The 27,251-nt window shown below is 38.7% G+C and overlaps 3 protein-coding genes and 1 long non-coding RNA gene across 17 annotated transcripts in view; 2 read left to right on the plus strand and 2 right to left on the minus strand.

Annotated features, from left to right (window-relative positions):
- Window positions 1-27,248, plus strand: LOC127532000 (zinc finger protein 239-like). Of its 6 annotated transcripts, none has more exons than XM_051942928.1 (3): window positions 1-302; window positions 1,178-1,894; window positions 2,063-3,835. In XM_051942928.1, exons 1-3 carry the CDS (start codon window positions 98-100, stop codon window positions 2,494-2,496), a joined length of 1,356 nt encoding a protein of 451 aa, XP_051798888.1. In that variant the 5' UTR covers window positions 1-97; the 3' UTR covers window positions 2,497-3,835. The 6 variants fall into 6 exon arrangements, with proteins under 6 accessions (XP_051798888.1, XP_051798889.1, XP_051798886.1 ...); XM_051942929.1 differs by adding an exon at window positions 26,541-27,248 and having other exon boundaries at window positions 2-302; window positions 1,178-2,230; XM_051942926.1 differs by having other exon boundaries at window positions 2-302; window positions 1,178-2,146; window positions 2,231-3,835.
- The window catches only part of LOC127532009 (zinc finger protein OZF-like), a 51,650-nt gene that overhangs the window by 23,639 nt on the left and 760 nt on the right, over window positions 1-27,251 (minus strand). For 2 of the 9 annotated variants that reach the window (XM_051942954.1, XM_051942955.1), the window contains one exon: window positions 25,477-25,578. The exons of 5 other annotated variants lie outside the window; for them this stretch is intronic. In XM_051942954.1, the coding sequence (XP_051798914.1) occupies window positions 25,477-25,494 (18 nt within the window). In that variant the 5' untranslated portion in view covers window positions 25,495-25,578. 2 more of the 9 variants (XM_051942956.1, XM_051942957.1) reach the window with 2 other exon arrangements.
- LOC127532071 (uncharacterized) lies at window positions 7,247-18,157 on the minus strand. Its single transcript, XR_007939323.1, has 5 exons — window positions 18,099-18,157; window positions 12,979-13,061; window positions 12,746-12,834; window positions 12,418-12,449; window positions 7,247-8,741 (listed from the first exon to the last, which is right to left on the minus strand). It is a non-coding gene; the product is annotated as an uncharacterized LOC127532071 (long non-coding RNA).
- Window positions 19,170-23,060, plus strand: LOC127532025 (zinc finger BED domain-containing protein 4-like). Its single transcript, XM_051943038.1, has 3 exons — window positions 19,170-19,331; window positions 21,112-21,731; window positions 21,897-23,060. The coding sequence occupies exons 2-3, from the start codon at window positions 21,168-21,170 to the stop codon at window positions 22,302-22,304; spliced, it is 972 nt and encodes a 323-aa protein (XP_051798998.1). The 5' UTR covers window positions 19,170-19,331; window positions 21,112-21,167; the 3' UTR covers window positions 22,305-23,060.

Genomic DNA, 27,251 nt, shown 5'->3' on the forward strand with positions numbered 1-27,251 from the left:
TTCACAGTGTGACACCCGGCGGATGTAAACAAAGAAGCATGAGCAGAGTTTGCTTCACTGCGGTGTGGACTGAGCTATAAAACGGCTGTATTATAGTATGAATGAGAAATATCAGAGCGATAAAGTAACGATGTGTTCAGTTGAGTATCTGAGAGAGTTGATCAGCGACAGACTAGCTGCTGCTGCTGGAGAAATATTCTCAGAGTTTGAAAAAACCATCGTCCAGTACCAGGAGGAGATCGATCGTCAGCGCAGACTGCTGGATGTCATCTGGAAACCACACATCCCCTTACAGCCCATAGGTGTGTATGTGTTTTGATGGTGAAGAATTCCACTTCTCGCATGTAGAACATCATGAAGCGTTCAGATGAACTGAGACACACTGTGAGGAAGAGAGAATGGGCTCATAATATGGAGTCTGTTAGTTGATGCTCTGTGGAGTTTTAAAAACGTGATCGTTGTGTTGATTGACCCTGGAAGCAAGAACCAAAGTTTCCTGTTCAGAGGTGCTGGAAGTGTTTATCTGAACTACTCCACACTGACAGCAACTGCATTGTGTTATCAAACAGTTTAATAATAAAACTCTGACAGAGGACTCAGTCATTCCATCATTTCAGTCCAGAGACATAATTCCATGTATAGAGATCATTCATGATCTAAAGAAAGCGCACGTACAGAGTTAGAGAGTATAGAAGTAATGTGTTCAACTGCATTCCACTATTAACATGTTGGGTTTCACTGATGAGTCAAATCAACAATACAGTAACCAGCAGTAAAATAAGAATAACATTAAAATCCAAATGTCCTGACAGGTTTGAAGGCTGAAGAGGACAGCAGCTTTATTCAGACAGATTTTAATGGATCCCCATCAAACCTGTCTGTGTGGTGTGTAGAAAAGTACCCAGTGGTGTTTACCATTAGAACTTTGTGATCCTGTATCCACTGTGGAACAACGTGTTCATAGAAATGTTCAGTCATTTGGAGATGCTTGTATCATTCCTGCTGCTGTTTCATGGCTCAAAGACTTCTATTAGAAACCATCATATTCGTTTTGCATCAAACATTCAACTCTTGAGCTGAATTTGTTGGAGACAGCCAGTCCTGGACAAAGTGACAGATGTGTGTTCTCTCATCATCACAGTAGTAACCATTATCTTTTGTCTCTTTTTCCCTCCAGAGCTCCCACAGTCTTATGTCTGTGAGAATGAGAAGACTGTTGTTGACCATCAGCCCCATGACCAGGAGAGAAACTCCATGGTGGACCATGAGGACCCAGAGCCTCCACGGATTAAAGACCAGCAGGAGGAACTCTGCGCCAGTCAGGACCAATCAAACCCAGAGATTTCTCAAATTAAAATGGAACAGGAAGAATTGTGCACCAGTCTGCACCAATTAGACCCAGGGTTACCACAAATTAAAGTGGAACAGGATGAACTCTGCTCCAGTCAGGATGAAGAGTTAATTGGATTGAAACAGGAGACTGATACCTTTGATGTGACTCCTGCTGATGAGGAAAGTGACCACAGTGAACCAAAACCAAACAGTGATCAGCTCCTGTTTCACATCTCTTGTGTAGCTCTGAGCCCAGATCAGGAAGGAAGCAAGGATGTAGACTCAGGATCAACTAGATGTATCGAGCTGAAACCAAGACATCAGAGTAACAACAGTCACAGTAATGATGTAGACAATGCTCCAACATCAGCGAGACAGTGTGATAATGACAAGGCAAGAAAATCTGTAACTTGCAAAGTCTGTGGAAAAGCTTTTTGTTGTAAATCAGATTTAATCAAACATCACAAAACCCACACAGGTGAGAAGCCATATTCTTGTGAAACCTGTGGAAAAAGCTTCAGTCAACGGGTCCATTTGACTGTTCACATGAGATGTCACACAGGTGAGAAGCCGTATGTTTGTGGAACCTGTGAAAAAAGCTTTAGTCAACGGACCTCTTTGACTGACCACATGAGATGTCACACAGGTGAGAAGCCATATTCTTGTGGAACCTGTGAAAAAAGCTTTAGTCAACGGACCTCTTTGACTGACCACATGAGATGTCACACAGGTGAGAAGCCATATTCTTGTGGAACCTGTGAAAAAAGCTTCAGTCAACGGACCTCTTTGACTGACCACATGAGATGTCACACAGGTGAGAAGCCATATTCTTGTGGAACCTGTGAAAAAAGCTTTATTCGACGGACCTCTTTGACTGAACACATGAGACGTCACACAGGTGAGAAACCATATGTTTGTCACATTTGTGGAAAAAGATTTTCTGGTTCATCAGCACATAATAGGCACATGGCAGTTCACAAAATGGGAAAACCATATTCTTGTGGAACCTGTGGTGAAAGCTTTAGTCGACAGGACCATTTGACTGTCCACTTAAGACGTCACACAGGTGAGAAGCCATATTCTTGTGGAACCTGTGGAAAAAGCTTTAAATATAGTTATCAATTAAAAGCCCACATGAGAATCCACACAGCTGAGAAGTCCTGATCCTGAAACATCTGTGGAAAACATAATGTCAGAATTAAGGTTGAAACAACATGTAAGAGTTGGTACAGGTTAAAAGTAAATGTTTTAGATTTAAAGCACCTTTAGTCTGTGGTTCAACAACAACTGTGAGGAAGTATGTAAGCAATCCTTGATGATTAGACCAGATGGAGTCTGGACTGTGGTGGTGGAGCAGCAGGCAGAAGAACCAAACTGAATGTCTGGATGGATATGGTATTGGTACAGACTGCTACATTTCTGCTATCATGACATCCTTCATCAGCAGAGCACTGATTGGAGATATTGTGAAGCTGTTTGGAACATTTTCACATCCTGCTGAGAGAACATGGCTGTTCAGGTGTGAACATACTACTGGAATCCACTCAGCTTGAGCTCTGCTGTCTTTCAAGTAAAAGGAGGCAACGAGATACAGAGACATTGTGACAGTAGGACACAACAGAGTGTGTCACTGCAGCAGAGGAGATCTGGACGTGAAATAAAGTTGTAATAAAACGTGCAGCTCCATGACTGCTTCATGAAATGTTTTGAATGTTTTCAAACAGATGTACATGTACATGTTGTTTCATAATGAATGTAACCTTGAAGAGCCCCAGCAAGAATAACTCTGAGTCAGATATCAAAGACATAACCAACATTATTATGTTTTCAAGCAACAGACACGTGGTTTTACTAGTAGTAGCTGATACACTCCTGCAAATGTCAAAACCAGAAATGTTAAAAACAGGTGAAGCTGTGCTGCAGTTTCTGCTGGTTAGATAAAGGTCTTATGCTATTTATTTCTTCTATTGTCACCACATAGGTCATCTGTGTGATTTGTTCGTAGGATCTCATTGTGTCGTCATACAGCACATTGAACCCTTGTATTGTCTGAACGTCCTGAACACTCCTCCTGTCCTCAGGGTCAAAAATGACCTGCCTCCACTGAGCCTCTAAAATAGAGCAGCTTAATGGAATTTTTAACCAAAAATCTATTTTACATGAAGAAACAACCTGTCATGCATCACACACTTTGCGAATGCCTGTTTTTGCTTCCTCAGAGGGTAGAAAGACTGTATTTAATCAGTGAACACCATTCGTTTTTATTCCATTGTTCATGCTGTAACTGTTTTCTTTCTTTAAGTAGAGGTTTATTATCACTATTATTGCTGCTAAAGGTACTGCATAGGTGTAAACATTTCTTGTTTTGCAGGAGATAATACTTCTATAGCCTAATAAAGTACCAGAAATGTGCAGAAATGAACTTGAAATGCATTTTTGAAGGGAAACAACAGTGTACTGTATACTGTACAATGGAATATAAAACTACAAAACTCAACTACCAGATACTAGTACTCTCTCATTTTTTGGGTCATTTCTCCCACCTGAAAGATGCATAACCTACATCAATCATAAGAATAGAAAAAATAACAGATTCAAGCAAAATATTCCGAACATATTAAGCTCTAATTAACACATGGAGGACAGAATGCAACTGTATTTGTCACACGTGCAGCACACAGTATTTGTTTTACAGTCCTTCTTGTTACTCCTGGATGACTAAATAAAACCTGATCTCTGACCTGCTGGGAACTGAAACCTGAAAACTGCCCTCATGGCTTCAGCAATATCAGATTAGTCCATATTCATTTGAAAATCTGCAAATATGACAATCTCAACAGTCCAGAAGTAGCCAGGGTGTAGAATCTTGACCCCACTCTGTATTATGCTAGTTATTTAATGTTTTGTAACCTCGGTCACTTTTCCATGGGGGTCAATTTTCTATCTGACACCGGGTAAAAAATGACCTGAAGACAGTCTTTGTACCCTGGTGGTGTACAGCTTTGATGAAAATATAAACAAAAACAATGTTTCACTTTTTCTAATGTTGGGGTCACTTGAGGAAAAGTGATCAAATTTCAAGTTGAAAAAGGTCATTTAGGGGCCGTTCTATGCTATTAAACATGGTGGCCTGGTTCATTTTGACCCGAAGACAGCACTAAGGTTCAAACAACAGCAAATCAGTAAAAGTATTTTCCAGTTGAGTATGCTAAGAATTTACCTCAAGTTTAAATAATGAGTCCACAGTATTATTAGTTATTTAAAGAAATGCATGACCAGAATTAGCAACAAAAATGACTAAAATGAGACACAAAATGAACATCTCATTTGGATCATTTTGTACATTTCAGTCTGTTTTTAGGGGAAAAAAGTGTCATAAATCAGACTGTAAATGATCGATGAACAAAGCTCTCTGTAAAAACCCTCAGAATGTTGAATAGAATAAATGTGGACAGTTTCATGACTGTAAGAGAAGATTTCTGGATCATTTTGTGTCTCATTTGTGTCATTATGTGTTTTTTTTGGTCAGTTTACGTCTTTCTGTCTGGTTTTAAACATTTTGCATCTTTTCATGTTATTTTTTTTTTCTTCCATTTTGGTCATTTTGTGCCTTAATTTTGACCATTTTGTGGTTCATTTTGGTCATTTTGTGTGTTTTTAAGTTTATTTCTGTTTAAAATTGTTCATCTTGTTAGTTCTTTTGGTCAGTTCACGTCTATTTCATCATTCTGACTCAGTGGCCATTTCTGTTTCAGTTTTCATCTCATTTTAACTCTGAATTGCTCATTTTAGTCATTTTGCATCACTTTAAGGTTGTTTTTTTTCATTTTCTACATTTTGTGTCTCATTTTCGTCATTTTTGCTTAATTTTAGTCCCATTTTGGACACTTTTATCTTTTTGTTTCACATTTGATGTCCCTTTTCTAATTTTATGGCTCATTGTGGTATTTTTCTATCTTGGTCGGATGTTTTATGTTCCATTTTGGTCATTTTGTGTCCCATTTGAACTGTCCCATAACACTGTTGGACCGTTCAGTAGACTCTGTTTGGGTCTTTTTCTCACTACTGAAAAGAGAGAAGAACTAACAACTGTTACCACATTCCATATTCTGAAGAAAAACATGGAAACACTTGAGAAAGTCAGTTTAACACACAAAGCTTGGAGATATTGGAGAGTTGTGGTGAAGATTTCAAGTGTGAAACTTGTGAAGACATTGTGAGCAAAGACTGTGACAGAAAAATGAAGCCTCCTCAGCCAGATAGGAAACATTCAGGTAAGACAGAAGTCCAGACAACGAGCTGCAACTCAGCTCCAGATATCAAACTACACACTGACATGTTAGACTGAAGTTTTCACAACACTGACAAGCTAACATTTGCTCATTTTGTGCCTTATTTTGTTCAGTTTGCATCCTTAGGGTTGTTAGTGGATAAAATGTCATTTTTCATCTTTTTGTTGTTTTTGTTCCATTTTGGTGACTTAAAGGCTGTTTTTGTTGAATGTGGTCATTTTATGTCTCATTGAGGCTCATTTTCATCATTTTGTCTCTAACCTTGGTCACTTTTAGGATTGTTTTTACTCCTTAATTTTCGTGCCTTTAAAGTTTTTTGTTCCATTGTGAACATTTTGTGTCTCATTTAGATCATTTTTTGTATCATTGGACATTTTGCATCAGTTTAAGGTTTTTCTGTTTCATTTTATGTCTCATTTTGTGCATTTCAGTCTGTTTTTAGGGGAAAAGTGTCATAAATCAGACTGTTAATGATATATGAACAAACCTCTCTGTAAAAACTTTCAGAATGTTGAATAGAATAAATGTGGACTGACTAGGTAACCTTACAGAACCTTTACTGTTGTGATGTACGCATTAACCTGACTTTATACACTCCAAGAAAAAATATATATCTAACCATTGTGATAGGGATAAATAGAAGTTCCAATCTGTTGATTTTAATTGCAGGATAATGCTTTATAGACTGCACAGTGGTTAGCACTTTTGCCTTGCAGCAAGAAGATCCCAGTTCAAATCCCGGGGTGGGCCTGGGATCTTTCTGCATGGAGTTTGCATGTTCTCCCTGTGCATGTGTGGGTTTTCTCCGGGTACTCCGGTTTCTTCCCACAGTCCCAAAAAAAGCTGAGGTTAATTGATTACTCTAAGTTGTCCGTAGGTGTGAATGTGAGTGTGATTGTTTGTCTGTATATGTAGCCCTGTGACAGACTGGTGACCTGTCCAGGGTGTCCCCTGCCTTCGCCCGAGTCAGCTGGGATAGACTCCAGCACCCCCCATGACCCTCGTGAGGATAAAGCGGTGTATAGAGAATGGATGGATGGATGGATGGATGGATGGATGGATGGATGGATGGATGGATGGATGGATGAAAAAACAGGCATTTGGGTAGTTCACACATTCATCAGGTTCTAGCATTATTTGATTCTAAATCACAGGTTATAATCTCATACTGTGTTCCCTTATTTTGCTGTCACTCTGCCAGAGCCCCATTCTTATGGCTGATTCATGGATCTCATACCTGTATGATTCTTGACAGACTTTAAATGTATTTTTTATAATCCTGTTAAATGTTGAGTAGAATAAAGCAGATGAAAAATAAACAGATGATATAATGTGTGTTTGTAATGAAGAACTCAGAGTCAGGATTTTTAGTTTCATTTCATCACTAGAACAGGACTTAAAGACTCACATCAGGATCAAGTGTGGCTGCACAAAAAGCTGATTTTCACTGGACAATAATGTGTGAAAGTCTGTCAGCAGTTTGGAGATTCACTGCTTCCTCTCTCATTTCACACTTTGTGCAGCTCAAATGCTTTTAGTTCAAGTGAGCGTCAGAGGAACACCACATCCTGATTTTCAATCTCAACATTTGACTGGAAAAAGACGCAAACACCACATTTGGCTCCTGGAATAATCACAACTTCCATCTTTGAAGAGGAACAAGTTTACAAGGAATCATTTAGAAGGATTTGACAAAGAAACACATTTAATCCATGAATGTGAAAACATGTTTGTGAGGGACAGAGTCACGGAGAGACTCAACTATCTGTTCAACACTGTTTCTGTACCAGGAGGAGACTCTGGAGACTCAACTCAGCACAGAAACACTGAGGAACCAGAATCCAGGATAGAGAGTTTTAGTGAATGTGGTGTTGAAGGTGTGGAGGTGGATCAGAGAGTCAGAGGAGACTCTGTAGAAGGACAGAGTTCCAGCAGGAACGTCCACATAAACTGAAACTCTGTGAGAGTCTGAGGAGGACCTGATGGATGTTTGACTGTTATTGTGCCAGACAGAGCAAGCATCACTATGAGCAACCCTGTCTCCACAAAATTACGTTCTCAGACAACTAAAATGCATTTTTAATCACGTTGCAACAGAAACGTAATTGGTCCGGCGTTACGTTGATCTGTAACGTATTCAAAATGCGTTTGTTGCTTGTTAAATGGATGCTGCAGTCACATGTTTGTGGATACAGCGCGGTGCTGTCATGTCTTCTGTCAAGTATCACAAGAAAAGACGGAAAATAAATCCTCCCTTTGCAATTTCATCGGGACGAAGTCCTCAGTGTGTTTTAATAATAATTCTCCGGCGCGGTGTTTTATTCTGACAGTGACATGAAACAAGAAAACTGGAATTAGTGTTGATTCAGTCTCCCTCCTTGTTTTCCCCTAGCTGTCATGTCATTCATACTTTAACACTGCCATGGGCCAGATCGGCCTTTTGGAATAGCCTCGTGGAGACTTCATTCCAGCTACACGGCAGCGGTTTGGATTTCTGATTTACTTTATATGTTGCTTACCGGAACACTTTCATTTAGGACCAGAAGTGCGCGCTTCACTCCGCTTTCATCGTTCTGTAACCAATCAGAGCGTGGCTCAATATTAAAGCTGTGCTGCAGCGACCAGACAGAACAGCGACACCTAGTGTGTCTGCATTGAAATTACATGTTCCTTCTTGAAAACCAGGGCAGAAAGGTTCACTGTGCCACATTTATTCAACCTTTTCAAAACGCTTTTTGTAATACGTTTTAGATGCAGTTTGCAGATGTTTCTGAAGATGTGCAGTGAATTCTCCTTGTCAATACATTGAATATATACTCCAAAACATCCCATAAACAGTCTTCTGGTACAGAAACATTCATCATTCTGAAGGAATTATTTGGTAAACGTTAGACTTTATACTTTATCAGCAGAAAAACTTTCTTTCAACACAAAATCAGTAACAAAGAAAATAAAAACAGGATTTTGAACAGTGTGCTTTATTGCAAAATAACAAAATTCATGAACAGCAGGTTTCAGGCGTGGTCGTCATTGTGAACGAGGTCCTCCTCTTCCTCCTCCTCCTCCTCCTCCTCCTCCTCCTCCTCCTCCAGGGCAGTGTGATCCATCAAGACTTTCCTGTATATAAAAGCATTAAATATTATCATGGTTTGTATCCATGTTTTCAGTCCTTTTATGTGCTGGCAGCAACAGAATTTTTGACAATAGGAAAATCTGTATTGTAGAATTTCCAACAACAATAATAATAATAATAATACAATAAATAAAAATGATCTTTCATCTTGTGTACAGTCAGATGAGCTTTATGTCACTAAAGCCACTGAACAAAACCGTGAAGATACAGTTTCTCATACAGTTTGCATTGTGTTGTCATAGAAACCCAACATGTATTTAGTTGGTGATGCAGAAATCACATGAATATATATTTTTTTATGTTTGGTCCTGATTTGGTGCCAAAAATCTACTGGTATATATTACCAAGAATATTTAATCAATGACATTAATTTCACCTTGATTTCACTGATAACTAAAGTGATCGCTCAGAAATGTTCATCATGTCTTCTTGTTATTATAGTAGTTTAAAGCTCTTTTATTCAGACATAAAATGAACAGACAGATCTTGATTACTTTGACAGTTTGGGTGAAAACGCTCAAGATCTGTCTCTTCATTTTATGTGTGAACAAAAGAACTCAAAGCGACTGAACTACAGTGACTTCCTGCATTATCAGACCACCCCTGACCAAAGTGCACTTCTTCAATATAACGACTCAATACATGAAGTTTAAAGTTTAACAGCTGTAATGAGCAGCAGCCAGTTCAAAAAGGCGTCTACATTGATGGGTAAAATAAATTCTTCACGCACGTTTAACAGCTTTCTACCAGCATTCCTGTCTTGCATCATTTGCAGTAGCTGCTTTCCACCATCATCATTTTTTATATTCCTTGTAGCTATCAACTATAACAACCAGTTGACTGAAGCAGCTGGTACATGAGACGTCCATTTGGTGTTAACACCCCCCCTTTTTGTGACTCACACAGGATCTGAAGTAGAAAGTCTGAGTTAACAAAGAAACCTGACAACCACCATTAACTCTGACTGAGGCTTTAGTTTTTGTGGAGCCGGTGTACACAAAGTAAGCCTGCTTATACTGAACTTGCTTCATAGCAGCCCTCAGAGGAACAAAGTTAGATTTTGGTGCCACGAAAATGTGAGCCACATTTCTTGATACACACGTGGACAAAATTGTTGGTACCCCTCAGTTAAAGAAGGAAAAACCCACAATTCTCACTGAAATCACTTGAAACTCACAAAAGTAACAATAAATAAAAATTTATTGAAAATTAAATAATCAAAAACAGCCATTACTTTTGAATTGTTGATTAACATAATTATTTAAAAAAAACAAACTAATGAAACAGGCCTGGACAAAAATGATGGTACCTCTATAAAAGATTGAAAACTATTTGACCAGAGTGACATGATTAACTCAGGTGTGTCATTTAATTGACATCACAGGTGTTTCCAAACTCATAATCAGTCTGCCTATTTAAAGGGAGACAAGTAGTCACCCTGCTGTTTGGTGAAAAGGTGTGTACCACACTGAACATGGACAACAGAAAGCGAAGGAGAGAATTGTCCCAGGACATCCGAAAAAAATGATAGACAAACATCTTAAAGGTAAAGGCTATAAGACCATCTCTAAACAGCTTGAAGTTCCTGTGACAACAGTGGCTCATATTATTCAGAAGTTCAAGACCCACGGGACAGTAGCCAACCTCCCTGGACGTGGCCGCAAGAGGAAAATTGATGACAAATTGAAGAGACGGATCGTTCGAATTGTATCCAAAGAGCCCAGAGCAACCTCCAAAGAAATTAAAGGTGAACTCCAAGGCCAAGGTACATCAGTGTCAGATCGCACCATTCGTCGTTGTTTGAACCAAAGTGGACTTCATGGGAGACGACCAAGGAGGACACCACTGCTGAAAAAAACTCATAAAAAAGCCAGACTGGAATTTGCAAAAATGCATGTTGACAAGCCACAAAGCTTCTGGGAGAATGTCCTTTGGACAGATGAGACCAAACTGGAGCTTTTTGGTAAGGCACATCAACTCTATGTTCATAGACTCAAAAGCAAGCATACGAAGAAAAGAACACTGTCCCTACGGTGAAACATGGAGGAGGCTCAGTAATGTTTTGGGGCTGCTTTGCTGCATCTGGCACAGGGTGTCTTGAAAGTGTGCAAGGTACGATGAAATCTGAAGACTATCAAGGCATTCTGGAGAGAAATGTGCTGCCTAGTGTCAGAAAGCTTGGTCTCAGTCGCAGGTCATGGGTCTTCCAACAGGACAACGATCCAAAACACACAGCCAAAAACACCCAAGAATGGCTGAGAGAAAAGCGTTGGACTATTCTAAAGTGGCCTTCTATGAGCCCAGATCTGAATCCCATTGAACATATGTGGAAGGAGCTGAAACATGCCATTTGGAGAAGACACCCATCAAACCTGAGACAACTGGAGCTGTTTGCTCATGAGGAGTGGGCCAAAATACCTGTTGACAGCTGCAGAACGCTCATTGACAAATACAGAAATCGTTTAATTGCAGTGATTGCCTCAAAAGGTTGTGCAACAAAATATTAAGTTATGGGTACCATCATTTTTGTCCAGCCCTATTTCATTAGTTTGTTTTTTTAAATAATGATGTTAATCAACAATTCAAAAGTGATGGCTGATTTTGATTATTTAATTTTCAATAAATTTTTATTTATTGTTACTTTTGTGAGTTTCAAGTGATTTCAGTGAGAATTGTGGGTTTTTCCTTCTTTAACTGAGGGGTACCAACAATTTTGTCCACGTGTGTAGATTTTTGGTGCCACGAAAATGTGACCCACATTTCTAGATATTAGCCATTAAATATTGTCAGCACAGTGACTAGGTTTTTCCTAGAACTAATCCTCTGTCACAGAATCCTGTAACATGACACAATGCTGACATTTCTTATTGCTGGGGGGCTTATTATTGAATACAATCATCTACAAGGCTATATGTATGAACCTCAGTTGCTGAACTCTGAAGGCAAGACAGGGGCTCCAAGAATTATTCCATTTAATTCCTCTGTTTGAAATGAGATAAAAATAAGATACTATTAAAAAATAAAGCAATATACTATTCATACGAACACGTAATTGTGTAATTATGTAATTATGTAGTGCCCTGCCACAATAAATAAGTTCTTCAAATTGGTCATCATAAAACAATACAGCACATCATAAACGGATCTCAGAAGAAACAGCTTGCAGTTACCACATTTTACTTGTGCAAACAAAAGTGTTTCAATTGTACCAGCAAACTTTTTTGTACCTGCTGTCCAAAGTCTTCATCACATAGCCACATGATCACAACTGAGGCTGGATGGAGAAACAGAACACCTCTAAAGAGAAATGCCCGGCCAAGCTCCAAGTTTCTCATCAGACCTAAGGTTATATAGCATTGCTTCCCTCCCACTGTTAAGTCTTTGACTTCACACTGTGTTGTGTGTTACCTGTCAATAAATCATTTTACTTCATTTAAATTCATTCTTACAAATACTTGAAGTTGTCTTTGACTTAATCTAATACAATGTTGCTCTTTCACAGAGAGTAGAAAGATGAAAAACCTACAAGGATGTCTTACATAACACGATGTCATCTAGAATCTGCCTGTGCAACACCCTGCATTTGTTGTGGACTGCCAGTGCTGACTATTTACCAAATCTGTCCTCTCACTGCAAAAGTAGACATTATTTGACATTTACCATGTTGTGCAGGGACGCCACTGAAGAAGCACCTGTAACACAACACATTGTTGTTGTTGGCCTTGTTAATATATATATTTTAAAATATGATCACGCATACTGTACACAAACACTGTATGCATGAAGATGAATAAAATTACTATACATGTACAACAGCATCATTCATTGAAGTGTAAACAATAACAGTCTGGTGAAATAAAAGAATATTAGCATTAGATTTTTTGGTTAAATGGCCAAATTCTGGTCCCTCCACAAAGTAGCATTCATTTCCTTTTGTTAACTGCCTATATTTACTAACTCTACAATATCAGCCAGTCAGTCAGTTTACCATGTCTAAGGGAAATATTAACATCAGATCCAATGTGGGATAGTACTCCTTGTGCTGCAGAGTGACCACCTGACCCAGATGATAGGTTTCTAGAACAATTGCAAATGAAAGTAGAAAGACTAAGTCCTTACACTGTTGGAAGAATTTTGTTCAAATCTAACACAAATAACTCTGCACTTTAAATACTATAGACTGGCTCATTAGAAAATAAAAAGCTGTTTGCTGAAACTTACTTTGTCTTCTGTCCTTCTAATGATCTTTGAAAAAGGAAAGCTCCCTGTATTGGATCTCTCGGTGCACTCATCACATTGTTCTCCTAAATAGATCAAAATTAGAACAGTTGAGAGGTACTGTTGTGAGTCAATGTCAACACTCATGATTTGTTCATGTTGACCATTGTTTTGATGCTATTTAACAGAGGGGACTAGAGCAACACTGTAACAGGCTTGATTTTCTTTTTATGCACGGCCTTATAGTAGTACATGACCAAACCCTCACTGAATGATTCAGACACCTTAACAGCAATGTAATGTGGTATGGAAACTCAATAGAATCTAACTGTACAATACATCCAAATGGAAACAAACGACAAATGACACTGCAACAATGTCTCAGTATTGAAATAATACAAACATTGCTCTATAAGATAACTTTCACTGACTCAGCAAATAGTCAGACATAATTGGATTGACATTAAAACATGTTCTACATATTGATTAAAGATAATACTACACTTGTTTTTTATGAATCAATACATGCCCTGTTCAGTTTCACTCAGAAATGTCCAGTCTGTCTTCTTTCACCCTTTCCACATCATAGCATAAAGACTCTGCATGACATCAGAGTCACAGGAGTAAATTTTATTGACCAGTCATCTTCTATGAGAGCATTAGAAATTAAAATGCTTCCATTTTGAAATCAGCATGTCAGTTGCAACATCACAAAGCAACATCATGCTGTGTAAACATGTTTTTTTGTCACCTATAGCACTTGGTTAAGTGTATTAAAATTCAAATTATAGTCACTACTCTGGACTAATTTTGAATGATATTTTTTCAATACATACCCTCATTCTGTGATTGAACCAGTTGTCCTCTAGGGGACAAATGGCACAAAGACAGACAAAAAAAATGATCGGAATTAGATAAAAACATGACCAAAATTAGCCTCAAAATGACCAGATTGATCCAGAAATCTTTACTTCCATTTATCACGGTCCAAATTTATTCTATTCAACATTCTGAAGGTTTTACACAGAGGTTTGTTCATAGATCATTTACTGTCTGATTGATACATTTATTTTTCTAAAGACATGCTGAAATGCACAAATTGATCCAATAAGATGGAAAATGACCAAAATTGAACAAAAACAACCTTAAAGTGATGGAAAATGACTAAAATGAGAGATAAAATAAGCAACTCAGAGCAAAAATGAGATGAAAACTGAAACAGAAATGGCCACTGAGTCACAGAATGATGAAATAGACGTGAACTGACCAAAAGAACTAACAAGATGAACAATTTTAAACAGAAACAAACCTAAAAACACACAAAATGACCAAAATGGAAGAAAAATAACATGAAAAGATGCAAAATGTTTAAAACCAGACAGAAAGACGTAAACTGAACAAAACAAAACACATAATGACACAAATGAGACACAAAATGATCCAGAAATCTTCTCTTACAGTCATGAAACCGTCCACATTTATTCTATTCAACATTCTGAGGGTTTTTATAGAGAGCGTCGTTTTGTTTACTGTCTGTGGACCTGGAAGGAGCAGCTTCATATCTGGAAAAAAGATTCACAATCAACGGTTTGTTTAACAGAAGAGATCATCTTAGTTCAAAGTGGCACCAAATCCATGTCATGTTTGGGTCGTATGTTGGCCTTTAACTTTGAGCAGGTGTGTTATTATTTACAGTGTTTATGGTAGAATGTGGCCGTTTTAATGGCAGATCACATGGAAGTAACATGAGCCAGTTTGAAATAGTGAGTTATGCAGAAGAACATAAAGAAGAAATTCAAAGTTTTTAATCAGTAAATATGTTAGATTATATTTTTAATCTATTTGTGTACTTGTTGATGAAAAACGTTTGATAAAAGAAACCTTAATAATGTTGCCTTTTAATGTTTTAACCCTCCTGTTGTACTCATTTACAGGCAACAAAAAAAAAAACATTGTTTCCTTGTCTTTTAAAAAAAAAAAATCAAAAATTCAGCCAAAAAAATTCCCCAAATTTCTGAAAATTTGCAAAACCTTCAGGAAGAAAATTCCAGTAATTTCTTAAGGTTTCTTTTCAAAAAAATCCCCCAAATTTGGAAAGAAAATTTGTTGTAAATATTTTCCAAAAAAAGAGTAAAAATCTTCCAAAAAAAAATCCTAAAAATATCTAAAGAGATTACATATATTTCAGTAAAACGTCTAATATTTTCTTTACAAACATTCACATAAAAATCAACCAAAATCCCTTCTTTAGAAATATTTTTAATTTTTCTTTATTTCCACCTAAAAATGTTCAAAGATTTCCCAAAAATGTTGAAAACGTGGACATCAGAAGTTTCACTGTGAAAATATATATTTTTTCCCTCATTTTCAAACTTTAAAACAATTCAATTTTGAAAAAAAAAAAAAAAACATTGAAAAAGCCACTATCTACAGACACATACACCCTCTGTCAAATGTTTTAGGACACTTTCTCATTCAAATCAATTAGTACCTGTCCTAAAACGTTTGACAGGGGGTGTATATGTGGTCATGGTCCATGATGCCAATGTCATGGTAATGACTGGATGCAGCTAATTTACAAAGAAGTGATTCTAAACTACATGTCAGCTTCAAAGATTCTACTTTTCATCTAACAATTTATGTTTTGTATTTCAACTCACACATAATCTGAGATTATTTGATCTACTTGTTCAATATTAGAGATTCTTCATCATTGTCCTGAGAGAGAGAGAGATAGATGATAGATAGATATGAATCCTAAGGCCAGTAATCTCCTAAATTAATTATGCTTAATCATCAGAGAATCACTGAACCAGCTCTGCATCTAACGGGTTCCTGCAGCCCAGAGGGATCTGAGGAATGATTAAGCTGGTAATTGAAGAAAATTTGCCCTGCTGCTCACTGCCTCCATCCATCCAGACGTCTATCCCTCTACCACTGATAATTCATGTTAACTGAGTAACCACTTTGAATGGTTTCATTAATTTACCAGTCACGTCTGTTAACTACAGCTTTCCTCTTAATGGATTTTGCAACGAAGCAACGAAGACACTAAACAAGAAATTAGAGCTGAATTCTGTGAAGCCGGATCTCAAGGACTTTTAAGTTTGTGGAGGACTTCATGAACTTTTACTGAATCCTGCATGGGAAATCTTCTTGGCAGGGGTTCAGTCTGTGTCCAGTGTGCATACGCTGGTGTCGTTGTAGGGTTCCCTGTTGGGTTGGACGTTGGTCCAGACTGGTCAAAGCAGCACTGTTCACCATTGGAAGAGTGCTGACAAGTCTGAGAGTTTTGTCCATCTGTTCCATTCTAATTGGAAAACAAACACACAAACACACAAACACAGAGAACGTCAGTGTTTCCGGCAGCACTGAAGAACTGATGCCTTGCCTGAGATAGAGAGCACCCCAAATGACATCTGAAGACACTTACCTGTTGGAATTTAACATTCAGTTGTCTGATTATGTCACAATTCCTTAATCTAACCTACATCCCAGATTAACCTGGACCAGATTTTCTGTGTCAAAACGAATATAGGTTAGACTGAACGATAGCTGATAATGTGTTAACAGAAATCAACTGACCACAGTTGTTCAAAACAGTTTTGAAACAATTTGCAGCAATAGCCAAAATTATCCAATACATAATTGTGTGTACACTGTGACTGAGACCAGTCTTTACATACCTCATTGTGACACTGATTGAATGTTTCTTTCTGGTGTGATCTGCTGGTGTTGTTTCAGGGAACCCAAAGTTGTAAAAGTCTTCTTACACTCGTCACATCTGTATGGTCTCTCCCCAGTGTGGACACGTTGGAAACTTTGAGGTTTCCAATGTAGCTGTAGCGTTTCCCACACTGGTCACAAATGTATGGTTTAACCCCAGTGTGGGTCACTTCATGAGCTTTTAACTGTGAGTATCGTACAAATAGTTTGCCACAGTGATCACATACGTGCACATCATGTCCCAGTGTGGATGCGCTAGGTGACTATTTTAAGCTGTGTTGGTAGTTGGAAAAGTTTTTTCACAGGAATGTAACAGTCCGGTACCGCTTTTCTACAGAATGGGGCATTGCATGGATCCGAACAAACTGCTTCATGTTGAGTAACAGGTATCAACAACTCGATCACAGTTAAATGGTTCACTCCACTGTGAATGAGTTTGATGACTTTTTAAGCTGAAAACTGTCCGAGTAAAAGCCTTTTCCACACTGATCACAGCTGAACAATTTCACTCCACTGTGAATGAGTTTGATGATTTGGCTAGATTACTCTGCTTCGTAAAAGCCTTTCCACACTGATCAGTTGAATGGTTTAACTCCACTGTGAATGAGTTGATGACTTGCTAGAGTACTCTTGTGAGTAAAAGCCTTTCCACACTGATCACAGTTGAATGGTTTCACTCCACTGTGAATGAGTTGATGTTTTAAGACACTTCTGAGTAAAAGCCTTTCCACACTGATCACAGCTGAACAATTTCACTCCTGTGAATGAGTTGATGTTTTGCTAGATTACTCTTCTGAGTAAAAGCCTTTCCACACTGATCACAGCTGAATGGTTTAACTCCACTGTGAATGAGTTGATGACTTGCTAGAGTACTCTTGTGAGTAAAAGCCTTTCCACACTGATCACAGTTAATGGTTTAACTCCACTGTGAATGAGTTGATGATGTGTTAGACTATTCTGTGAGTAAAAGCCTTTCCACACTGATCACAGCTGAATGGTTTAACTCCACTGTGAATGAGTTGATGTCTTTTAGAGTACTCTTCTGAGTAAAAGCTTTCCACACTGATCACAGCTGAATGGTTTAACTCCACTGTGAATGAGTTGATGGCTTTTAAGTGACTCTTGTGAGTAAAAGCTTTCCACACTGATCACAGTTGAATGGTTTAACTCCACTGTGAATGAGTTGATGGCTTTTTAAGTGACTCTTGTGAGTAAAAGCCTTTCCACACTGATCACAGCTGAATGGTTTAACTCCACTGTGAATGAGTTGATGTGTTAGATATCTTGGAGTAAAAGCCTTTCCACACTGATCACAGCTGAATGGTTTGTCACAGTGTGAATACGTTTGTGAATTCTGAGCTTTGTTGCTGTGATAAAAGTCTTGCCACATTGCTCACAACTGAGTGATTCATCTCTTTTTGCTGTTGTTGCCGAACCATCCTTATCCTCCTCAGGGTCCGACATCTCACTCCATTGCTGTGTTTACATTTCTGTAGCAAAGACAAAGATAAAAACAGAGGCAGTGATGGAAGAGCAATCATGAAAAAAATTTGACCTAAAGTCTCAATTCCATGTCGGGCTGAACGATTTATCGTTTCTGATCAAAACCGCAATTTCTGAAAAGCGCGATCATGTGATCGTCAAAGCGCCGTTTTTTTTTGCAGTGCCCCCTGACTGACCCAGGATCTGTTGTGTTGACTATTTTGCGGCACATGCCCCTACGGCCAAGCGACCAATCAGAAGCGACATGCTCCTCGTGGACAGGTCACGCTAACCAATCAGTATTAACCTGCTCCTCGTGTTTTGAAATGGCGTCAGCGGAACCAGAAGCGGAGTTAATCCCCAAGAAAAGCGGCACAGCGGTCATTTGGGAGTTATTTCGGTTACGAGGCTGCAGACATTCACCAGAAACAGGTTACTGCGCAAAGTTTGCCGCTCTAAAGTTGCCACATCAGGCGGAAACACGACCAACTTATATCGGCACTTGAAAAATCATCACCGACATTTGCATGAGGAGTGCATGACGAAAAAGTCTAGTGAGAAGTCTGGCGAAAGTGATTCTCAAGCCCACTGCAGCGAACAGACTACAATTACAGCATCCTTTGCCAGTGTAACTCCCTATGAGAAGAACAGTGAAAGGCAGCGGGAGATAAAGACCGCCATAACACACTACATCGCCAAAGATATGGTGCCTGTTAACACAGTCACCAAAGACGGATTTAAAAACCTCCTCCGCACACTGGACAGAAAGTATGTGATCCCCTCCCGCAGCTACTTCAACCGGGTTGCCATCCCACAGCTGTACACAGAGTGTAAAGAGAAAGTGGACGCAGAGCTGCAAAACGTGGAGTATTTCGCCTCAACTACAGATATGTGGTCAAGCAGAACGACCGAACCGTTTCTGAGTTTGACTGTGCATTTCGTAAATGACAAGTTCGAGTTGAAAAGTCACTGCCTGCAGACGGGATACTTTCCCACAGACCACACCGGAGAGAATATTGCCCTGGGACTGAGAGTGTCTGTCCTTACGTGCGTCACCACAGACAATGCCACAATCATCATCAAAGCGGTGGAACTTAATAAATGGACCAGACTTCAATGTTTTGGACACAGGCTGCATCTTGCAATTGGTGAGTAGGTGTGTGTGTGTGTGTGTGGGGGGGGTGTTTATTGATTTATTTATACGGATTTAATGTGATGTTTTTTTTTTTAACTGTCTTCAGCATATCAATCAATCAATGTTTGTTTATAGCACAGTTCATACAAATTAGATTGCAGCTCAAAGTACTTTAAATCAAAACAAAAAGTGTAGTCAGTTCAGTAGTTTACCGCTTAAAGTTTTTCTTTGAAGCCCTTACAAATGCCTTGTCTGAATAATTAATAATTGTAAGAGGTTATTTTTCCTTAGTATAAGATGAAAAATAACAAACATAGCATCCTACCTTTAGAAACGTTATGGCAGAGTTCACATCGAGGCTGCTATATTAATCAGTATCAGTCAGATTAAATATACTCACACGCAAAAGAAACGCAAGTTTCTTTTACCCGATGAAAAATTAAATTTGGTTTCCCAAAACAAAAATGCATTTGGTACTTTGTGGTGCATGGTGTGTTCTTAACATTTTCTGTTGCGTTTTGTAAGGTTGGTGTGAAAACGGAAAACGAATCGTCGCAATACACCAATGCATTGATGATGTGGACATGATTCACACTTTGCACGTGCAATTGAATATGCACGATTTATCGACACCTTCAGTGGGTATAAATTTCATTCAAGATCATAGGCATTTCACTTGCTGTTTAACTATGCCACGCTTAAACCAAATTGAGAGGAACCAAGCCATCAGACGTCTGCAAGCTGGAGAGTCTGTCTGAGACATTGCCCGTCACTTTAATGTCAACATCACCACCATTTACCGTCTCCAGCGTCGATACAACACCACACAGAGCACCGATGACCTTCCCCGAAGCGGACAGACTCTCCAGCTTGCAGACGTCCGATGGCTTGGTTCTTCTAAATTTGGTTTAAGCGTGGCATAGTTAAACAGCAAGTGAAATGCCTATGATCTTGAATGAAATTTATACCCACTGAAGGTGTCGATAAATCGTGCATATTCAATTGCACGTGCAAAGTGTGAATCATTTCCACATCATCAATGCATTGGTGTATTGCAACGATTCGTTTTCCGTTTCACCAACCTTACAAAACGCAACAGAAAATGTTAAGAACACACCATGCACCACAAAGTACCAAATGCATTTTTGTTTTGGGAAACCAAATTTAATTTTTCATCGGGTAAAAGAAACTTGCGTTTCTTTTGCGTGTGAGTATATTTTATTAGCATTAATTTAAATATTAGATTGATCTCTGTATCCTTGGTTGTATTGATTGTGCTTTCATTAGAACTATCTTCACAACAAAATAGACACAAGGATGCTCTTAAAAATTAAAAGAGGCTTAGCTTTAATAAATTTATTTTCAACAAATAGGGGGCTGTATAAAGATTAATTGAATCTATTTTCTACAGAGACAAATGCAATTTTAGTCCCTTTGTCTGTGTCTGGATGGATACATTCTTGAATGTATGTATGCATATATACAAACATATGTATTTGTATGCTTACCTGTGCATCTATAAAATGAAGAATTTGTCCTTAGCCTGCTCTGTTGTAAAGTGCCTCAAGATAACAGTTGTTATGAACTGGCACTACACAAATTAACATTGATTTATAAATGGGTTATGTGTTTTTAATTATTAATTTCCGTACTGTTGTCTATAATATGATTTTCTTGGATTTACTTTGTTCTTTTGCTAGAAAATCTGCCTTGGAAAATTTACCATCATTATCATTTCATCTGCAACCTGTAATACTCATTTGCTGTTTTTGTTCTTTTTGTTGTTTGTCCAGAAAATGCTGTTAAAGATGATGCAAGAGTTAAACGAGCAACAGGACTTTGCAAACAGATGGTTGGTGTCTTCTCTCATAGCTGGAAAAAGAAGACAGCGTTGAAAAAGGCACAGCAAGAATTAAATTTACCTGAGCACTCACTGATTACAGCGTGGCCAACAAGATGGGGTTCAAGGCAAAAAATGATTGGGAGGGTGTTGGAGCAGAGCAAGGCATTGTCTCAGGTTCTGACTGAAGACAAGAAGATGCGTCACCTGGTCCCCACTTGGCAGGACATAGATGTCCTTGAATCAATAAACAGTGCCCTTGGTCCTCTTCAGGAGTTCACAGATGCTCTGTCTGGTGAAGCCTATGTAAGCGTGTCGTACCTGAAGCCAGTCCTCCATCTCCTGAGAACATCAATCCTGACTGAAAAGGATGAGGACACTGATCTTACCAAGGAAATAAAGTCAAGCGCTCTTGCTTACACTGAAGATAAATACAGCGACCCAGCCACACAGGAGCTACTGGACATTACTTTGTTCCTTAATCCTAGATTCAAGACTGACTACATAAGAGCAGAGAATGTCCCAAAGATCAAAGACAGAGTGAAGACTGAAATGGAAGAGGTGGCACGAAAGGTAACTTGTTTTTCCCTGTGTAGTTTAGTGATACAAAATGTCACATCAAGACAAGTGACATTTTTATTACACTGATTGGCATTTTTCTGTTTAGATACCATATCAAGTTGTCAATAATCACATCAGACTGCAAAACTCTGACAACACTTTCTCTGTGTTTTGCAGGAAAAGAGGGCTCGTGTCAGCACCACAGATGCCATGTCCCAGGGTGCAACAGAGGCAGCGCCATTCACCAAAGGAAAGGGAAAGCGGTCACTTAGCAGCTTCTTCAAGAGCAAGGCTGTCCCTCCATCTTCCACTTTGCAGTTGGAGGATGCCATTAAAGCTGAACTGGACAACTACCTGATGACTCCAACTATCGATGGAGAAGAAGATCCACTGGTCTGGTGGAGAATGCACAATGTTAATTTTCCATGGCTGTGCAAACTGGCTCGTAAATTCCTGTGCATACCAGCCACCAGTTCGCCGTCAGAGAGGCTGTTTAGTGCTAGTGGCAATATTGTCACATGTCAACGCTCATGTCTGAAACCATCAAAGGTTGACATGCTGGTTTTCTTGACCAAAAATCTGTAAAGAGTGATGTAGAGATGTCAAGGAAGCAAGTGTTATTGTCATTTTTTTGTCATACTTGTTGGTATTACTTTACACATTGTGAATAATGCATTGAAGCATAATTTGAAGAAAATCGCAAATCGAATTAAAATCGCAATATCTGCTGGAAAAATCGTGATCAGATTTTTTCCTGAAATCGTTCAGCCCTAATTCCATGTAGTTGGACATGAGGCTGAAACAAGATCAAGAATCTGCAGACATGCTAGCAGCTTTGTCATTAGAAACCTAGAAATGTGTCAACAGCACACTCACAATGTCAACAAAACTATTTTCACAGGCCGATAGTTTTCAGCTTTCTGCACGGTAGTTTTAGAATATTGGGTAGTAAAATCTGTCCATCACCGTTAAAAGCAAAGCAGAGCTGGGACTGATGGGATTGTACCACCAGGATCTCTTGATCCCCAGACTTTCCGTTAAGTTACATTACTGGAGAAATGTACAATATGAAAAGCATACAACATCAATGTCCAGATTTAGGTCTTAATGGCAGCAGGGTCAATTCAGACCACCAACACTTTCTAGTTTCTCCTAGGGGACCAGATGTTGATACCAGTCCAGAAAAGATCTGTAATTCTGCCACTGAATTCTGGATTTGACCCCAACGACCCGGGCAATTTGTTGTGCAGCAGTTACACAAGCGTTCACCATCAAACAACAAAAGCAACAAAACAGTAAAACAGTTAAAGGAATAGCAACAATTTAAGGAAACGCTTCAAAAATGTAAAAAAAAAAAAAAAACAGTAAAACAATTACAAGCAAAATAAAAGTCATTTAAAGAAAAATCAAACAAAACATAAGACAGACAGGGACATCGGCAGCAATCTTGGTCATTTAGTCAGACATAGTAAAAGTTTTCAATAAACGGCCACCGATGTAATCAGGTCGAGGACTTTTCTTTGGTCTGCACTGTTTGAGACACCAGATTACATTGCCCACATCAAGAAAGGGATTCTGTGGAGACGCTGACATGAGACAGTTTTTAGTCTCAGCATGTTTAGCCCTAAAATCATTGAAGTCAAACCTGACATAAAAACTGTTTAGACTTTTAGCCAGCTCTAAATCAGAATTATAACCGCTGAGCTGAACTCTCTCATTGACACATTAATTAGTCCCAGTGATCAGATTCATGCCGTCCCAGACTGAACTGAGGTTGTTCATTTTGAGCTGAGACTCAAGTTTGTCTTTGTATTGTCTTTTGTGGGTCCTGATCTCCTACTTTATTTCCTTCTGTCGGTTATACAGATTTAGTGCATTTCCTTCTCTGAAGACTGTTTTCTTTCTGTACAGTAGGTCTTTTTTTTAAAATTTATTTTACATTTATACAGTACAAAGACATACAGGGGGCAAGATACAAGAAAACAAAGGACAGAATTACCAACGCTTCAGACAGATGATTGCTGGAGTTTTGGGGCTGTTATGTATGAGGTATGACTGCATGATCGTGTGTGTGTGTGTGTGTGTGTGTGTGTGTGTGATAAATGTAATTACATATACCAACATTGCTGTTAAAACATAGGATGTTGAAACAGAAGAGAATAAATAAATAGTAAAAAAAGGAAAAGAAAAAACAATAATAAATGATAAATGAAACTGTATAAATTGTAATGATATGAAAACAACAATAGAGGTCATTACATGGGTAATGGTAATCAGCAGATAGAGTGGGGACAAAAACTATAGCATATATTAACTACAGTGGTATATAATCTAGTAACTACAATAATATTCATAATACTAGTATAATATGGTAATAATAATTATAATAATAGTGATAATACCAGTAATAATAGTAATAGCAATAGAGAGAATAATAGCAATAGTGGTGGTCGTAATCAGAGGTGGGTAGTAACGAGTTACATTTACTCCGTTACATTTACTTGAGTAGTTTTTTTGATAAATTGTACTTTTATGAGTAAATTTAAAGCACAATACTTTTTACTTTTACTTGAGTATGTTTGTGGATATGAAACTCAACTCCTACTCCGCTACATTGCACTTCACGGCTCCTTACTTCTCTTGTTATCCAAGTGATAACGCATATACTTTTTTGTTTTGCTAGATACACACTTCCGCAAAAAGTTCTACCACATGACTGTATTTCACCAATCGGAGGCCGTCATTCAGTCACATGACCGCACAACTGCGTAGCTGCCGGGCTCATATCTGTAGCGCACACAGACCAGCTGATGGACAGAGGAGGAGCACACGAAAAATGGCAGAGGCAACAACGGTGTGCACTGCGGGGGAGGAGGAGAGGGGACACCCGTGGCCTCATATAAGGAGCATGTTTAGCCGACACGCGTCGCAAAAGAGCAGCTACACTATGCGGTGAACATGCAGTCATTTTTACTGAACACACATTCTGTCTGTCTCTCTCTCTCTCTCTCCGTCTGTCTGCTTTCTCTGTCTCTCCGTCTGTCAGCTCTGTCTCTTATTTGGACACAGACACCTGTTACATGTAAAGTCTGCCTTGTTCTAAATATAATCTACCTGGTTAGCCCTGATGTGCCATTTGGAGGGCAGATTAATGGTTAATGTATCTTTTCACTGCAGGTTTGCAGGGTTGTTACCTTTGTTTTGGTTTTATGTTGTGGAAAAACTGCTATTGAAGAAGGTTTAGAAATTGGTAAACCTTAAGTTACATGTTTGGTTACAGACATTCAGTATGTCTAATATTTTGATATTAAACCTCAGGGACAGTCTAAAAGAATATTTTAAAAAGAAAATGCTTGAAACCTGAAACTTCTGGGTTCAACTGTCTGAATTTCTTGAGAAGGAAAAGGCTGGTAAACTCACAATGCTCAAAAGTATTATTCTCTACCAAAGAAAATGCTGCTCTTTACCTTCCTGAACAACTTGCTTGAAAAACAAGACTTTTCTTCTGTTACTTATCTTCATCACCATGTAAGACATTTTCAGAAAGTATGATCAGCAGCTAGTTCAGCCTCAAACAAAAAACAAGCAGCTTCCTAGCAGTCCACCATTATATCCTCAGTACAGCTGCTTCTGCAGAGCTACATCTCTCCAGCCAACGTCACCTGGCTTTGGTTGTCCCATCTAACCAACTGGAGCAACTTTAGACATTTTAAACAACAAATGAATGATAATAATGTTACAGTGGTATGTTTCTCACTTTTTGTGAAGAATCCATGTTTCCTCCGTTGTTGAGCTCAGACTAAATGGCTGCCAACATTCCTCTGCTCCTCCGTCAGACTCTCCTCCTCCTGCCAATCACCTGTCACATCAAACACATCTTCATTAGGATACCACTCTATACACAAGTGTCAGAGTGTCCCATATGTTCATCAGCCAACACAGAGGACACATTTCAACTCAATAGTTCACTTTTAGCTCTTTTCAGTTTCACCTAAAACTGATACAAATGAACTTAAACTGTTAAAAATAAGGAACATAGACAGAAAACAGACATGGAAAAAGAGAATAAAGAGAAAATAAAGATGCTACTGCAGGTGATTCAAGACAGGACTGCTGGTAGAAAACTGTTCATGCTGTAAGTTAGTGAATGTATTTTACTGCTCAGTGTTCTGTTTAAAGGCAGCTCTCACTCTCTGTTCTTTGCACTCTCCCATAGTGTCAAGTGTCCTCCCACTTTCAATGACAGGTGATTCTCAGTGATGATTTTTCTCACAGTTTGTGCAGTTTCCCCACTTGAAAAAGGATGTTTCATCTACCCAGGGTTTGAGCAGGACTCCACTCATCAATCAGACAGTTGCTTTCTTTCTTTTCCCTCTTTTATTTTGCAGTGGTCGCAAATTCATGAGATACAGAGGTGGAAACTTCCATAAGTCCATACGTTTAGTTGATAGATTAAGGTGAAAAACCTTTAAACAGAACACTAAAGGACAATGTTGGCATTACTGCATTCAGCAAATAGTAACAACCATTCCTCATGGACATTTTCACCACATTGGCAAATGCTACTCCACTCAATTTATGTTTGTCAACCTCAACACCACATAAACTGAAGCGACAAATCATGGCATGAGCAATATTCAACCCAATACTTTACCACACATGAATTTATCTGCATTTTAAAGAGTTATTTTTAAATCACAGTTTAACAAATTACTCTGAGCATTTTTATCAAAAAATGTTTTAAGCATTTTATACATTTACTTCATGGTTTTAAAATTATTTAAAGTGCATAAAGTGATTTTAAAGTGCAATCCTTTCCAGATCCAATGGGGAGTGCCAGTGTTTACAAACAGTGACGTCACGAAGTCACATGATTCCCACGCCGGTTGGCAAAAGGAACCAGAGGAACAATGGCTGACGATAGCAATGCGAGCTATCCTTCCATGGAATTGTCCGACTATGCTCAATCCTTATCACCTGAGGCCCGACAAAGATATGTGAGTAAGCTGAGATATCAGGGAAACGGTAAAACCTTGCCAGATCCCTACAATTTGAAGACTGGGTGGGTTGAAGATCCGTCATTGTGGCCGGACATTACCTTCACCGACACTTATTTTTACCTGATTGACACCCCTGGGCAGTTCACCCTGTTAATCTTCAACAAGCTGTCAAAGAAACGTCAAGAAGTTGCTGTATTTTGTATCTGCAGTATGGCTTCTATGTAACAGTAACAGACCCACAGCATTGGTGATCGAAAATAGGACAATTCTAAAAAACGATCGCTAGACGCATACAGAAACAAATATGGTTACAAATATGAGGCTGCTGGCTTAAGGAGACGTTATTGAATATGCTTCATTAGACTTTAGTATACTTTCATCGCCTAAAAAGCGATCGGTAACACATGACAACACTGACCCAAACCCAAAGTGTAGAGATCGCTTCACGCGAAGGATGCAACACTAAATCAATATCTTTTGGTAAATATGTTCAAAGTAGGACATACTAAAGATGCTAAACTGTTGAATAGTT

Source organism: Acanthochromis polyacanthus, chromosome 22 (assembly GCF_021347895.1).
Source record: "Acanthochromis polyacanthus isolate Apoly-LR-REF ecotype Palm Island chromosome 22, KAUST_Apoly_ChrSc, whole genome shotgun sequence".
Lineage (NCBI taxonomy): Eukaryota > Metazoa > Chordata > Actinopteri > Pomacentridae > Acanthochromis > Acanthochromis polyacanthus.

Bases quoted from the DNA above. Each gene is read 5' to 3' on its own strand.
- LOC127532025 (XM_051943038.1), top strand. From the start codon at position 21,168: ATGGTTGGTGTCTTCTCTCATAGCTGGAAAAAGAAGACAGCGTTGAAA. The intron at 21,732-21,896 runs GTAACTTGTTTT...TGTGTTTTGCAG, and splicing joins TGGAAGAGGTGGCACGAAAG to GAAAAGAGGGCTCGTGTCAG.
- LOC127532000 (XM_051942925.1), top strand. From the start codon at position 98: ATGAATGAGAAATATCAGAGCGATAAAGTAACGATGTGTTCAGTTGAG. The intron at 303-1,177 runs GTGTGTATGTGT...TTTTCCCTCCAG, and splicing joins CATCCCCTTACAGCCCATAG to AGCTCCCACAGTCTTATGTC.